Source organism: Aphelocoma coerulescens, chromosome 9 (assembly GCF_041296385.1).
Source record: "Aphelocoma coerulescens isolate FSJ_1873_10779 chromosome 9, UR_Acoe_1.0, whole genome shotgun sequence".
Taxonomy (NCBI): domain Eukaryota; kingdom Metazoa; phylum Chordata; class Aves; order Passeriformes; family Corvidae; genus Aphelocoma; species Aphelocoma coerulescens.
Window position 1 is genome coordinate 22,557,236 of NC_091023.1, and position 15,242 is coordinate 22,572,477.

The 15,242-nt window shown below is 48.1% G+C and overlaps 1 protein-coding gene across 5 annotated transcripts in view; it reads left to right on the top strand.

The window, feature by feature from the left end:
• Positions 1-14,696, top strand: part of TNIK (TRAF2 and NCK interacting kinase) — a 151,553-nt gene extending 136,857 nt beyond the window's left edge. For 4 of the 5 annotated variants that reach the window (XM_069025045.1, XM_069025049.1, XM_069025047.1 and 1 more), the window contains 10 exons: positions 2,088-2,252; positions 5,152-5,266; positions 5,645-5,815; positions 6,100-6,243; positions 7,747-7,881; positions 8,123-8,223; positions 9,673-9,822; positions 10,734-10,893; positions 11,495-11,634; positions 13,156-14,696. In XM_069025045.1, the coding sequence (XP_068881146.1) occupies positions 2,088-2,252; positions 5,152-5,266; positions 5,645-5,815; positions 6,100-6,243; positions 7,747-7,881; positions 8,123-8,223; positions 9,673-9,822; positions 10,734-10,893; positions 11,495-11,634; positions 13,156-13,239 (1,365 nt within the window). In that variant the 3' untranslated portion in view covers positions 13,240-14,696. The remainder of the gene's footprint in view (positions 1-2,087; positions 2,253-5,151; positions 5,267-5,644; positions 5,816-6,099; positions 6,244-7,746; positions 7,882-8,122; positions 8,224-9,672; positions 9,823-10,733; positions 10,894-11,494; positions 11,635-13,155) is intronic. The other variant, XM_069025048.1, reaches the window with a different exon arrangement.
• Positions 14,697-15,242: the final 546 nt, after the last annotated feature.

Below are 15,242 nucleotides of genomic sequence, written 5' to 3' on the forward strand. Positions count from 1 at the left end.
GTTAGCGCTCTCGTTAATGCAATTTACACTCGGAGCAAATGTGACAAGTGCAAATGTTTCTCAGAACTACAAACAGCAGTGAATGGCAGTGCCAGGGCACGGCGGGGAGGAGGCTCCTGCAAATGGCTCTGCTGTAACCCCACCATTGCCCCAGGCAGCAGGAGTTACCTTCAATTTACAGCATTTAGTTAATTCACTTGGAACTGGCCCGAAGTTTCCCCTCTTCTTCCCAGCCTTTGCCGCCGTGTGACTGTTAGAGCTGTGCAGTGTTTGTAGAGCATTTGGGGGCTTGTAGCAGAGGCTGGTCCTGCTCAGAGCCCACTGTGGGAGGCATTGGGCATCCCAGATGGATGTGAGCCCCCAGCTCCAGTGCTTTAGAGGTGGGAGCAATGCTGAGGGATGGTACTGCAGCAGTGGGGCAGAGGAGGCACCTTCAGTGGCTGTGGAAGATCTCCCTCAGTGTTTCTTGGTTTCCCAGTAGCTGGAACGCTCTGGTGATGCTGCTGGAAGTGCAGATGGACAGCTGGACTCCTGGTGAGAGGGCAGGAGGCCCTGGTAGGGATGCAGTTAGGGACCAGGGGAGTCAGTGTCCCACCAGCACATAAGGGTGGTGGATGGGAGAGGAGAAGGAAGGAGGGGAGCTTGGAGTCAGCAATCATAAAGGAGGGATGTTTAGGTCAAATGCAAGCAAGACTTGAGCAGCATTTTAGTTCTTAATTCCTTTTATCTAAAATATTCACATATGAAGGAAAAAGAGGAATGCAACTTTGAAAGAGAGGAAGGAGTTAGCAAAAGAAGTCACAGCATGTTTTCTGCCTTTCTCCATCAGTTTTGGGGGGGGGGTGGTAGTACAGTCCACCTCATCCCTCGCTGGGCTGGAGCTGTTCAGAGCAGGGGTCCCCATGGCTCTGCACCTCCCAGAATCAGGGAGGATGATTGGGTGAGTGGGAGAAAAAGGCTGATGTGGGTGAGTGGGAGAACAAGGTCCTGTGTAACTGGCAGCTGTTTCTGAAATGAGCTTGTGTTCAGCATCACAGGAGTGAAACCCAAGCTGTGCCAGTGAGGCTGCGTGAGAAATGGGATGCAAAAGGGTTCAAAAGCCATGGGCAAGACAGGCAGCTGGAAAACCCCACGGGGAGGAGAAAGCATGATAAGAAATCCAAACTGTAGACTTGTGCTGGGTGTTTACTGTTTTTCCCCTCCTCACCACCATAGCCATCAGAGGATGGTCTCACTGAGGTTGGTGGGCTTTGGGCAAAGGGCTTTTCACTCTTTGGTGGGATGGCAAAGTGTGGTTGAAGGTGATGGTAATGAGCAATCAAAAGATAAATGTCATCAGGGCTAGTCAGGGACTTGGTGAGCCCAGTTAGAGTTTCCACTAATCCCAGTAAATGGGTAAATCTCTGTGACAATCTCATTGATGTGCTCCAGGTAGGTGAAGTTCATCAAAACGGCAAAGGGAGAAACTTCCCAGTACCTGCCTTGCACAGGGAGGGGATGGAGATGAAGGGGAACCCCAAGGAAACCCAAGGAGCGTCGTGTGCAGGGCGAGCTGCTGGTGGCTCTGCCACTCCTGCGCTGCTGCTGCTGCTGTTCACTGCTGGTTTGGGTCACAGAAACATGGGACAGGGCTGTGCTGGCACTTGCAGTCAGGCTGCTCTTTGCCATAGCTGTGCAAAGCTGTCCAGGCTAACGCTGATGGAGGGCTCAGATTCTGCTGTCGCCAGCGGCTGGTGGCCGTGTGGGAGGAGAGCTGGCCATGGGGTTTGCACCCACGGGAGCAAGCGCAGAATCTGCCCTACATTCCTTTTCTTCATACAACAGTGATCAGGCTTCTCTCGCTGTTTCGTGGCTAATTACTCTGTATTGACTTTGTCATTAATCCTGTCTTTAATTCTCCTGGAGCGGGGGGTTGGTTTGCTGCTTGCCAGACTGCATGGGGATGGAACAGAGAGGGTCCTTCTCCTGCGCTTGCTCTGGGAGCAGGCAACTGCCGACAACTTAGTTTTGTTTGGTTTTTTTTCTCTTCTTTTTCTTTTCCCTCCCCCGCCCCCTCTCTTTCTTCCTCATGCCTTGTGTCTCTGCAGACCTCTGGTGAAAAAAAGCGTTCTGGCCACGCAGCCAGCAATGGCTTTGCAGGTCACATCAATCTGCCTGACCTGGTGCAGCAAAGCCACTCGCCGGCGGGCACGCCGACCGAGGCCCTGGGGCGAGTCTCCACGCATGCACAGGACATGGACTCGGTGCCTGAAGTAGGTGGTGGGGGGCTCCTCTTTCTCCTTTGCATTGCTTTTAAATCAAGTATTAACATCTCTGCCCCGTGACGGGGCTCTTCTGCTTCCCTCCCTGGCTTTCTTGGCTCTTCCCTCTCTGCATTTCTGGTCCACGTGGGTGAGTGTAGTGGAAATACGAGGGAGTCGGATGGGTTACTGCTATAGGGGTCTGTGGCTGATGAGAGAAAGATTTATTAGGTCTTTCAAGCCCACCAGCTGGAGTTCTGGTGGTGTGACACGAGTGCTGCCAACTGATGAGAAAGTCCCATGTTTGTTTGACACTTGGATATAAAAGGAAGTGCTGAGACCCAGTGATGCCATTAGCTTCAACTGGGCCCAGCTTCCATCTGTGCAACCTCTGATAATTATCATGACTGAAAAGGTTACCAAAAATCAAAGCCAACAAAATTCCAGATAGTTCTTCAGAGTAGGAAAAACCTGCACACATCTAAAATCGTGTGTTTCCTGTCATGGCAAAGTGTTTCTCTTCTGATAGGTGTTTTACAGGGACACAATTGAACATCAAAATTATATAAAGTGTAAAAAGTCTTAGAAAGTACAAGATGTGACAAATAAACCAAGGGAACTGATGTGTCCTGCTCACCATCCCTAGCTGTGGGAACCAGACACAGTTCTCTTTTCCCATGAGAAATCAACCCATTTGGTGCTAATTAAGCTATTGTATTTAATGTTTTTGTTTCATTTTGTGGATTGTACTTCAAAAGTTCTGCCATCCTATGTTCTTCCATAGAAATTATGTTCTCACTTTATGGTGTACTTTTACGAGCAGTATAAAAATAAAAATTTCTTGGAATTGGGCATTGATAAAACGTAAGAACAGATGGTGCCTGACTTGACCTCAAGTTTTTATCCGTTTCCTCATTGGCATTAAAAGCAGCAATGAGGGAGTCAATCCTGAAAGTAACACCTTCCACGGTCATCCTGGGGCTGCTGAAATGCAGCCTGGGATCGGGTTTAGATGTATTCATTTATAGAATATCAACCAAAAAGATCTTTTCCATATCTAAGACTGTATTTTTAGAGTTGACTGAGCAGGGCGTGGGTGTGAGTGGAAACTTGGGGATTTTGTTCACGGGCTTCCAGGTGACTCATGCGAGCACGACCTCAGCCTGCATCTTGATGCTCTTTGTAAGCCACCCCACAGGTTTAGAGGCTGTTGAACAGGACCTGGAGGAAGATGAAGTCTTAATATTTAAATATCAGGCTTGGAAGCTATTAAAATGTCAGCTTCTGAGGAGAAAAACTGAATGTGAGCAAGGAAAAATTCTCGGTGCATTGGGATGAGGGGTTTATTTGTAATTCATTTGCTGGAAAGCACCTGGCTCTCAGCTGGAAATCCCTGCAAATACTGAAATCTTCTCTTCCTTAAATTGCTACTGTTGTATGGAAAAGACATCCAGCACAGGGAAAAAATCTGTGTATTTCTTGGATAGGGGAGAAGCACAAAGTAGTGCTCTCTGTGCCCGCAGCCTTCCCTGCCGCAGGCTGTTAACTCCTTCTGCGGGCCTCAGTTGCCATGTTCTGTTTAGAAATCCATCCCGTTTCTATGGAAACAGCCAGGCTGTCAGGGAATAGGGTTGGGAGGGAAGCAGGATGTGCAGCCTGATTTTGGAATGGATGCTGGCTTGCCCATGGATGCCAGCCCCAAAATGCTTGGAAAAGTCACGAGCCACAAAGCTGCTCCTACACCTGTTTTTGTGCCCCTGAATCCTTTATAGCCCACTGGAGGACAGGCCTAGGCCCAGCCTGGTTTCAGTGGGGATGTACCAGGGTGGTGGTGTTCCCCATGGCACATCTCCCCACAGCATGGGGGACTTGTCCACATGGCAGCTGTCACACGAGCTCTGTGGCAGTGGGCATGGGGAGCAGCCTGGGCTTGGTGACTGGGTGGAAGCTGAGGAAGATTAATTTCACAAGAAGGACAATGTCCCAGAGAAGAAAAACATGAGCTGTAGTAGTGCTGCAGAGTGAGCTGGGTTTTGCTGCTGTTGCAGCTCTAAACTGAGCTCATCCATAAAGCATGTCCTGGGTAAATGCTGGAGTGGGAAGGATAAGCTGCTCAAAGAAGGTGGGAATTCACATCACTTTGACTCCAAAGGCAAGGATTTCCTTTTGCTTGGAAGGTGGTCTTAGCCTCGTTTTCTGCCTTAAAGCAACGGTTTTAAAAAGAAAGCAATGTGACACTGCAGTGTGTTCATCCCCAGATTCCCTCAGCGAAGTATTGGCTCCAGCATTCCCTGCGATAGCCTCAGGTTAAGTTTTGTTAACTTAGAAAATGCCCTTTTCTGCAGTCCCACTTGAAATGCTGGGGACAGTTTAAAACTGTGCCAGCTGCCCCAGGCCAGGGCTTCACAGGGGGTCCTAGCACCATCCTGCCAACTTCAGCTGCTATGGGAAAGTGGGAAAAGCAAACCCTCACCTGCCTGACATCCCAGAGAGGGTTTAAGGCATGTGTGTGTGATATGCAGACAAGTAAACAGGTGGACTGATGATCTTAAAGGTCTGCTCCAGTCTAAATGCTTCTGTGATTCTCGATTGGTTTTTATCTGTGTTGGCTTTTGCCTCTGGCCCTGTGGCTTCTCTGCTGACTGTCCTCATGACTGTGCTTCTGCCTGTGAGAGAGCAGAGCCAGGCCCTGCTCCTCCCATTTTCTGTAGCTCACAGACACTCAGAAATCCAATTTAATGTTTGTTTCTGATTAGTTTTGGGGAGGAGGAGCAGATGTTCATAGAGGGCTCAAAAAGGGCACCGCAGAGGCAGGCACTGTTTGCTAATTAGAAAGTCTTACACGTACACAGATGCACAAAATTACTGTTATTCTGTGCTCTGAGCTCTCTCTTTGCTGTTTATTTTCCAGTATGGTATGGGAAGTAGCACCAAAGCCTCTTTCACCCCCTTTGTGGACACCAGAGTGTATCAGACCTCGCCAACCGATGAAGATGAAGATGAGGATGAAGAGTCATCTGCTACTGGTAGGAGGCAATGTGGCCAGTTTGAGATGGGAGTGCTTTGTGGAAAAGCAGGTCAGGGAGCCTGAATAACCCCAGTGAACCTCTCTTACATTTCACTCACTCTTGTCCAAACATAACTCCTGTCTGTATCCTTGCCCTCTCCAGCTGCCATCCATCTTCTCCTCCCCCACCAGCAAAATGCCACCAGAAAGGTCTGGGAGGAAACAGGGAGCAGCAGAAATCCACCCTCCTGTCTGCTTGGGCAAACTAATGTCTTATAACGCAGTGATGCCTCCCTCATCGAGAAATAACCCAAGTATTGTCATTCTGTCCCAAAAAAAGAGGTGACAGAACAGTTAACCCATCACCCCTCCCTGTCCTCTGGTGTTTCCTTGCCAGCCCTGTTCACCAGCGAGCTGCTCAGGCAGGAGCAGGCCAAGCTGAACGAGGCACGGAAGATCTCGGTGGTGAACGTGAACCCCACCAACATCCGTCCCCACAGCGACACCCCGGAGATCCGGAAGTACAAGAAGCGCTTCAACTCGGAGATTCTCTGTGCTGCTTTGTGGGGTAAGGCCCGGGCACGCCCGGCCCTCGGCGCGGCTCCCGGCAGCCCGTGGTGCTGGGACGGGAATGTGTCACCACAGCACCAAGCCCCTGCTTCTGCTTGGCCCCTTCTCCATCCCCCGAGGCTCACATCCCCCTGCACTCTAGGAGTGACCCTTTCTGTCCATGGGAAGGTCCCAGCATTAGCTGGGTTGGCCCCACACTTTGGGTGGCAGCAGAGACGAGCTCGGGGTGTTGTCCTTGGGAGCAGCCGTGGCTCCTGGCACCCATGGCCCTCTCCTCTCCAGGTGTGAATCTGCTGGTGGGCACAGAGAATGGCCTGATGCTGCTGGATCGAAGTGGGCAAGGAAAGGTGTACAACCTCATCAACAGGCGGCGATTCCAGCAGATGGACGTCCTCGAGGGCCTCAATGTCCTCGTGACAATATCAGGTGCTCCTTTCGTGTTTTCACCCCATCATTCACCTGCTCAGCCACAAGCCCCGAGTAGTTCCAGCTCAGACAAAACCTGATCACTGGTGTCAGAGGGAAGCTCCCAGGGGTGATGGAGCTGGTTTATTCTGGAATCAAATGAGTTAAATCTGCCTTCAAGAGAGTTTGGTCCCTTCACCCGCTGACTGCACATTATCTCCAGCCTCCTTTAGCCATGAAGGGGAGGTGCAGGATACAGGCAAGGCAGGTAGTCACAGCTTGAGGGGCAGAGAGTTCTGCTTTTGGCTCTGGCTGAGGGAGCCATCATCCATGGCTTCAGATTTCCAGTTCAGACCCTGGCTGTGCTCGGGCTGTGCCAAGTGTTGTAAGGGCCACAGACTTTTCACTGTCCCCATGTTTAGCTGGGAGCTCCTGAGTGCTCATGTCAGGCTCATGGGGTGATTTCTGGCAAAAAAAGCAAAACCTCTGTAGTCCAGCCTCCCAGGAGAGCACCCAGCATCCTCCTGCAGAGCAGCCCCGAGGAGCACACGGGTGACAGAGCCAGGGCAGAGCCTTCTCCTGCTGATACCTGTCCCACAAAGCTCACAGAGGGTAGCAAGATAATGCTCATTAGGAAATTGCTTGATATCATCCTTATATTTGCTTTCACATTGTTAATACCCCCTGGCCTTGCTCAGCATTCACCTGCAAATTCCTGCTCCCTCCATTCAGACAGAGCTCCAAACTCCCTGCTCCATCATTTACCTTGGTCTGCAGCTCCCCTGTGGTTTTGGGATACAGCTGTAGGGATAAGGGGTTTAGTACAGCTGGAAAATGAGTGGGGAGAGCACCAAGCCCCAAGATGATGCTGAGAATGAGTCCTGGGGACTTGTGGAAACCCGTGAGCAGACAGGGTTTATCATTTGGGTCCTGTCCCTGTAACGGGGGCTCTGCAGCCACAGGGATTTTGCAGCCATGTCACAGCCATCCAAGAGCAGGCAGCCATGCAGAAATTTGGCAGCCCCTCAGCATTGCAGAGCCCAGCACCAGGCTTGCTGGCAAACAGCAGTGCCTGTTGCAGGTCAAGGAGCTCCTGTCTCATCTCCAGGGTGGAATTAATGTTGTATGAAGGAGAGGAAAGGGACGAAACCAGGTAGCTGAGTGGTTGGATAAGCTTTTAGCTGTATGAGGGTTGGGGTCATTGCCCCACTGAGCCGCACTGTCCCTCTGTGAACACTGATTTATAGGAAAAGGAGTATTTCCAGCCTGTGGGAAGCAAAACCCTGGCTTTTCCAGTGTCTGCCTGCAGCCTGCGAGACAGAGGGCTGGGCTTTGCTTTCCATATATTTCTTCCCAAGGAAAAACCCAACAATTAAATTACTGTTTTCCATTACTGTTTATATTACTTTTGTCATGGTATGGACTTGAATTCTATCATCTTGTGATTGAAAATAAGCACTGAAACCGCAAGATGGCCCATGCAAACGTGCTCTGCTCTGACAGGGACATTTCCTTTGCCAACAGGAAAGAAGAACAAGCTGCGTGTGTACTACCTGTCCTGGCTGAGAAACAGGATTTTACACAATGACCCTGAGGTGGAGAAGAAGCAGGGCTGGATCACAGTTGGGGACCTGGAGGGATGCATCCATTACAAAGTCGGTGAGTGGAAATAAATGTCTGAAGAGATGTGGTTTTGTTCTCTAGTCTTAGGTCTGACCTGACAATTTGATATTAAAAGTATGGGTAGACCATAGCCACAAGTAAATTTGGAATTAATCTTTATGCATTAGGTGGACTCCATGTAATGAGAATCAACAGAGGGATAGCCTGAGAAGCTGTTCCTGGAGACGTGTCGGAAAGAGAGTGAATGTTTTTAAAATTGGGTTTATTTTTATTTTAGTGAAATATGAAAGAATCAAGTTCTTGGTGATTGCCTTAAAGAACGCTGTAGAGATCTACGCTTGGGCTCCTAAACCATATCACAAGTTTATGGCATTTAAGGTATGTTTGCCTTTTACGCTCTGTAATTGTAAATACATGAGATTTCTGTACTCAGAGCAGGAAAGCATCCTGCTTACGTAGCTGAGCTCCTCAGGATGCCTGGCAGGCATGGGAGACGGGATCCTTGCTGGCTGAAGAGATTGGATATGTTCTGCTTACGGCCAACGAGGAAGTGTTATTATTAGTTTATGCTAGCGGGCTTTACTTAAGGAATTTGCAGAAAGCTGATCAAATGCATATGAGTAAAATTGAGTTGGGGATTTGGGTGGGTGTTTTTTGTGGGGTTTTTGTGTTTGGGTTTTTTTTTTTTCCCTCTGACTAATTTTTAACATACAGTACAAAAATAGGCTGGCGTGATTTTCTATTTTCATTTTCAAGGTCCTCTCCCCTTCTGCAATGTGGATTCTGTTTCAAGACAGAAAGTTTGGGAGAGTGACCCTCTCTTTCTCTCTTTCTCTCTCTTTTTTCTCCCTTTTCACCTACCTCAGTTTCCTCAGGGAGACCTTCCTCCTCTCCAGCCTGCCAGTAGTGGGTATTTTGTACTTAGTCCTTTAGAGCACTTTTCATCCCAAGCTCTGTGCAGAGACAAGTCACAAGGGGCAATGCCTTGTGGAGATGTTCATGCTGAGTAATCTGATTTTACATCTTTCCAACACAAATGGACTTACTCAGTATTAGGTCACATTTGCATTTTCTGAACAAAAGCCAGAATAAATGGGCTCAGTGACATGGAGAGCTCAGCAGCATCAAAATGGTCTGGGATCCAACTTCCATGGGCTCTGAGAGTGTTGATTGGTGTTCCTGGTGCTGCTCCTGCAGCCTGGGGGAATGAACATCCTTGCCTTGTCTTGTAGGCAGGGATCTGTTGGGAGAGGGAAATGCCACTCACTGATTTTCCCTGTGAGGATTCAGAGTGGTCCTTGCACAGAGTTCCAGGAGCCCTTTCCTCTCCCCACGGGTGTTTCGCTGTCCTGCTGACCACCTAAGCCATGGGGACATTGATGCATGGCTGGGGGTTGGTCCCAGCCTTGATGCAGCAGGTTAGATGGAGCAGGGAAAGCAGGTCTTTGCTAACCTGACTGATTTCAGCTGCCCAAACCAGAGCAGTGATCCCTGCCAAGAGAGGAGGTGGGTGGTCACGGATCTCTGCGGAGAGAGACTGAACACACACTCATGTAAAACTGAGCTGTCGCCTTCCTTTAGAGACCAAATCCTTGTGTTGGCCTCGGGCTCTTGTGAGAGAGAGCTGTGCTTGGCAAGGGTGGGCACTGATCTGCTGGGATGGCTGAATACCCTCTGAGGCATCTGACAGGGGAACAGAGAGGCAGCAGTATAAATAACCACATATTTAGTAGCAAACACAGTCAAATACGATTTCAAAACCATATCACGCTGCTGCAATGGGGATTTGTTGGTTTTCAGTGATGCTCATGGAAGGGATTATAAAAGTCTTTTGCAGATCTCCAGCACAAGCCGCTGCTCGTGGATCTCACTGTAGAAGAGGGTCAGAGGCTGAAGGTTATCTTTGGATCCCACACTGGTTTCCATGTGATTGATGTAGATTCTGGGAACTCCTATGATATCTATATACCATCTCACGTGAGTACAGAGGCAGTGCTGCTGCCTGAAGAACACGGGGCACCAGTGAGGTTTGGACAGGCTCCCGGGGGCTCAGAAGGAGGGACCAGTGATGGGTGTGACATTCCCTAGTGCTGTGCTCACATAAAGAGGACATGGAGCTGTCACATACTTCATGTTCATCATTTGCACAGGCTGTTTCTGCCCTCGTGCAGGAGCAGTAAAGTTTAAGGCTGCCATGTCCCACGGAAAGGAGAATCTGTCTGTACACTGCATTACTGCATGGAGCAGTGTTGGGTCATTTAAGCTCCATCCATGCTGTTGGCCCAGGATAAACTGCTCTTGGGGAAACTGTGTCACTAAACAAATCCAGGAATTGTTGAATCTGATCCAAGCAGCAGTCTCCTTTGTGAGAACTGGCAAGAGCAGAGGGAGAAATACTCGTGCAGTTTGGGATGGTTTTGTGTTGTCTTAGCTATGGAAAGGTAGATATGGGTGGAAGGTCAGTATAGCTGCCCTTGGAGCTAGAGGATGATTGCTAAAAAGTAGGATATTTCCTCCCTTTCCTGCCTGTAAAATTCTGAGTTTATTTACTTTGATTTGAACTGGTGATGGATTCATCGGCTCAGTCACTTACTTGTGTTCCAGCCAAGTGTCAGCCATCAGTCTTGGGGGCGTGTATGTTGTGATCTGTCTCTAATTGCTGAACCTGTTTATCCTTGCTGTGTCAGACGGCTTTGATGGTAGGGTAAACATGACAGTTTATTCCCCTTCAGGCTTATCTCTGAAAGCCAGTGCCTGTGTGGGGAATGGAGGGAGGGCTTTGTTCTCTAGTTGGTTTGGGCTTTTTTCCCCCAAGGCTCTGCTCCCTTCCCCCTTCCCCTTTCTCCATTCAGTGTAATTCTGACTCTCAGGGTCTGTTTCACCTGCAGATTCAGGGCAATATTACTCCTCACGCCATTGTCATCCTGCCCAAGACAGACGGGATGGAGATGCTGGTGTGCTACGAGGATGAGGGTGTCTATGTGAACACCTACGGGCGGATAACTAAAGACGTGGTGCTCCAGTGGGGAGAAATGCCTACTTCCGTGGGTAGGTCAACCCTTCCTCTTCACCTGCTTAAAATACAAGCCACAAGTAAGATGAGGAGTTGAGAATGCTGAGATAGAGTCGTTTGGGCTTTTATCAAAAGGGATTTCCCCCAGCGAGCTCTGAGATGCAACTGCTAAATTTCTGCAGTTTGATCTCCATAATAAAAGCAAGTGATTTCTTGCAGATTTGAAATTTTTGAGTATGAGATAAGTATAAGATAAATGTAAGATAATGCAAGCTGTTGCACTGGTGGGATACTGTGTTGAGTGGAGGGGGGCTGGGTGTGAAGCTGGGAGCCCTTGCATTACTCTCCTGGCTCTGCTGTTGCTCAGCTCCACAACCCATGGAGGCAAAACACTGCTCAGCTCCTGACCTTCTGAAATCGGAAGAAGTGGTGCTGTTTCTGTTTAAATTGCTCAGCAAGTTCTGGATGAAAAGTGCTCTGAAAAGGCTGCTGTCCCTGCAGGCAGGGCACGCGGGGCCGTCAGAGCTCTTCCACTGATCTGCTTAGGCTTTGAGTAACAGCTGATGAGAGCTTTTCTGCCCATTGCATAATATTTAACACAAGTTGTAACACCTGCCAAACGCTTCCTTTTGACAGCCTACATTCATTCCAATCAAATAATGGGCTGGGGAGAGAAAGCTATTGAAATCCGGTCCGTGGAGACAGGACACTTGGATGGAGTATTTATGCACAAGCGAGCTCAAAGGTTAAAGTTTCTATGTGAAAGAAATGATAAGGTAAGTCCACTTCAAAGCCTGTATCTGTGCTGCCAGCTACAAGGAGCTTTTAGACCTTATGTCTGGTTTGTCTTGAGTTAATAATTAATCTGAAGGTCCTGTTTAATAAGAAGTGCCCATAAGTTTATTCCCAGTTAATTTTCTCCAGTGGAGGGAGACCTCAGCCTGCAAGATCTCTTCCATGTCTAGCTGAGATCTGCATTGGCTTGGCTTGACTTTCTCGCAGTTCTTTCATTTGAACATTAAATTGAGGCTTCCAAGTGAACTCAACAAGTTGAGTTGCAGCAAGGGTGTGTGTGACCCTGATTTGAGCTCTTGTGCAGAAACATTTTGATGCATCTTAAATTATTTTGTCCTACAGCTTTGTCTGTTTCTGTGGACAGCAGTGATAAATACTGCTCTGGAGGGTCACCAGAGTTGCATGGCTGTCATGTAGATGACCCCTGCCACAGGTGTTGCAAGGAGGGCAGGGAATGAGGAGAAATTGCTGGAGGAAAAGGCATATTTGCATGGAAGAGGTGGTTAAATGCTGAGGTCTGTTTCTGCTGGTGGTGTTCCCTCCTCTCACAAGGTTTCACTAAACTAAGTCAGGACCAAGCAGGAGGGAGATCTTTCATAATGAACACAAAACCAGTGAAGAAACCGGTTGCTGTGTCCCCAGAGCAGGGTTTAATAATGTGCAGTAAGTGAGCTTTGAGGCCATGATCACTTCAGTGAACAACTGCTCATTAGCTGAGCACTGCCCTACCTGGGGCATGGAGTTAGGCTGAAGCTCCACAGGAAAAAGTATCCTAACTTTGCAGTTGAGTATGTCATGGGAAGCTGCCCAAGAAGCTGAATTTAAGTTTAATTTAAGTGTAATCTAATTGTAACAAAGCTGGAAAAAACCCACCTTGATCTTTCTAAAATACTGGAACCAACTGATCACTGATGGGTTTGAAATACTAAACCCAGATGTTTCTCTTTCTGGACAACTGGTTAAACTGGTAAGATTGAGTAATTTTTGGTTTTAATAAGGACAGAGGCTTCAGACTGTTTGCTTCAATATTTGCAAATTATAACTTACATATTTTTTAAGACTCCCATTGGGATCAAATGCTGGTGGATCCTGCTAGAAGCACCAAACCCCCTGTTCTTCATCCAGAGTCCTGATCCGTTTCTGTGCTTTGAGCATGTTGAAGGGAAGTTGTTTTTCTGGGCTTTACTTTCAGGAATAGCTGAAATACCAGGGCTCACTTTTCCAAAAAAAGCCATTTCAGACTGAGGCAGATATTGACCCAAATGGTGAATGTTTAGCAAGATCCAGACCACTGACAGCAGTTTTTTGTTAGTACTTCATAATAAATGATGCTGTGGCAGTAAAACCTGGTATTTTTAAGGCATTCCAAACTCCTTTTGGTAGTGAGAGAGAAAGAGGTTTAATTACTGCATTTACTAATGAGTGGCTCAATTTAATCCCAGTCTGGCATGGGTTAGCTCCATCCCCTGAGTATTTAATAAGGTTTTTTTCTTTCCAAACAGGTATTTTTTGCATCGGTGAGATCCGGAGGAAGCAGCCAAGTGTTTTTCATGACCCTCAACAGAAACTCCATGATGAACTGGTAACAGAGGAGCACTTGGCACTCACCACCATGGCATTATTTGTAATTTAAAGGACATTAAACACATGGACTAACACTGTAGAGGCAGGTGTGGAGGGCGCCGAGGAACCCTCTCCCCACGCTCCCCCGGTGCCGCCAGCCCCGGGGCAGGGACTGCAGCCAGGGATGGACTTTCACGCTTGGAACCCCCGAGGTCTCCTGATTACGCTGTGTTATAGTGGGTTATGAGTTTTCCTTTATTTTATTTTATTTTATTTTTTAGTTTTACTTTTTCTTTGTCCCCTACTTTGTAAGAACGGGGAAAGAAACAGTGTCAAAAAGTCTGTTTTTAATTCTGTCTGCCTGCTAGCATCAAATATATAGTATGTTGTAAAGTTACCAATTAAATCTGGTGAGAGACAGCACAATAAATGTACCTTTTATCTTTGTGATGAAGGCCATAACCATATAGCTGGGTAATTTTAGAAATCTTTTGCCTTCACCAACATTTACATGTTGCTTTTGGCAGCAACGGCTTAACGGATTTTTAAAGAAGAGAAAAAATAATAGGTTTTTTTCCCCTCTTTTGGGAAATGGATTTTAAATGGCTAAACTACTAGCCTTAGACTAATAAAAATCAGCTACCATTTTTGTCAAGTCTGTCAATCCATATTTCTATATGGATCTTCACATAATGGTGTGTCTTGATAGGGACAGAGGTGCCATTTCTTGTTGCTCCAGAGGTGCCCGCTGGCCCCAGGGCTTGGCCACGGGCACTGGGACAGGGGATCGGAGGAGGAGAGGACGGCGGAGCGGTCGGAGGAGCCCCATGCCCGCCCCTGAGGGGGATTTGTGGCCGCAGACGGCTCCCGGGATGCCGTGGGCACCAGACCGTGCTGCCAAAGCCGGCGCAGGTTGTGGGCGCTCGTTCCCCCTGAGTCCGGAGCCGGGCACTGGCATGCGGAAGCAGCCGGCACAGGGATGGGGACCACAAAACAAGCTGCCTGTCCCCCACGTTGCTGGATTGGGCTTGTAAAGAGCTTAAAAAAATATATATATGTGTGATTTCTTCGGCCAAGGGTCTGAATCTACTTGTTTTCCACCCCCTCCACTTCCTAGGAATTACCCAACATACAGTGAAAGACAACATCTGTGCCGAACCGTGTGTGTGTGTTTAGTTCAGGTTGAATCGTGTCCTTATAAACTCTGCTCAGTTGATTTCCGTTTTCGGTGCGTATCTGGGGTTTTCTTTCTCAGTAGCTGCAAGCATGGCCGCCTGTGGTGTTGGGGTGTCGCATAACAAGGTCTGTGTTGCTGGTTTTAACCTACCTCGTTTCGGTTGGGGTTTTTGGTTTGGTTTCGGTTTTTTTTCCGTTCCGCTGTCGATCACAGCGCTGTTACCTCCAGCGACATATAGAGAGCTTAACTGGCAATCTTGGTGTACTCAGTAACGATGGCTTTATTAAAAAATGATTAAATCAACAGGACTTGGTCAAACTTGAATCTTTATCAAGGGTAAGAGGTGATGTGGGGTGGCAGGGATGGGATGGGCTGGGCCACCCTCACCTGAAGCATTCTGTGGGCAGGGTGTCAGGGTTTAGTACCGCAGGAATTGCCGGCAGTGGGACTCCCACGATGTGGAGTCCAGGTTAAAACAGGTGGGATTTGCTTTGTGGTGCCTTCTTCCAGCACCAGGCACCCTCCCACTGGGCTGGTGCAGCCTGCAGCGTGTAGGGATGGCCACAGGACCACAATACTAGTATTCCAACCCCATATAAATCCCATCGCCAACACTGATTGCCACCAGCTCTTTGTATTTTCATTGTGGTTAAAATACAAATTAAATAAAGCCCAGAGCTTTTGTGTTGCAAACTGATAACTGTTTTGGGGTGGTTTTGTTCTACTTCAAGTGACAAATGCACAGCTTTGGATGATTTTTTTAATTATGGGTTTTGGGGTACAGTGATGAAATAGAAGGAAGTCGTTGAGCTTAAACGACTCAGGTGGTTTGTGAATGTATTTTTCTAA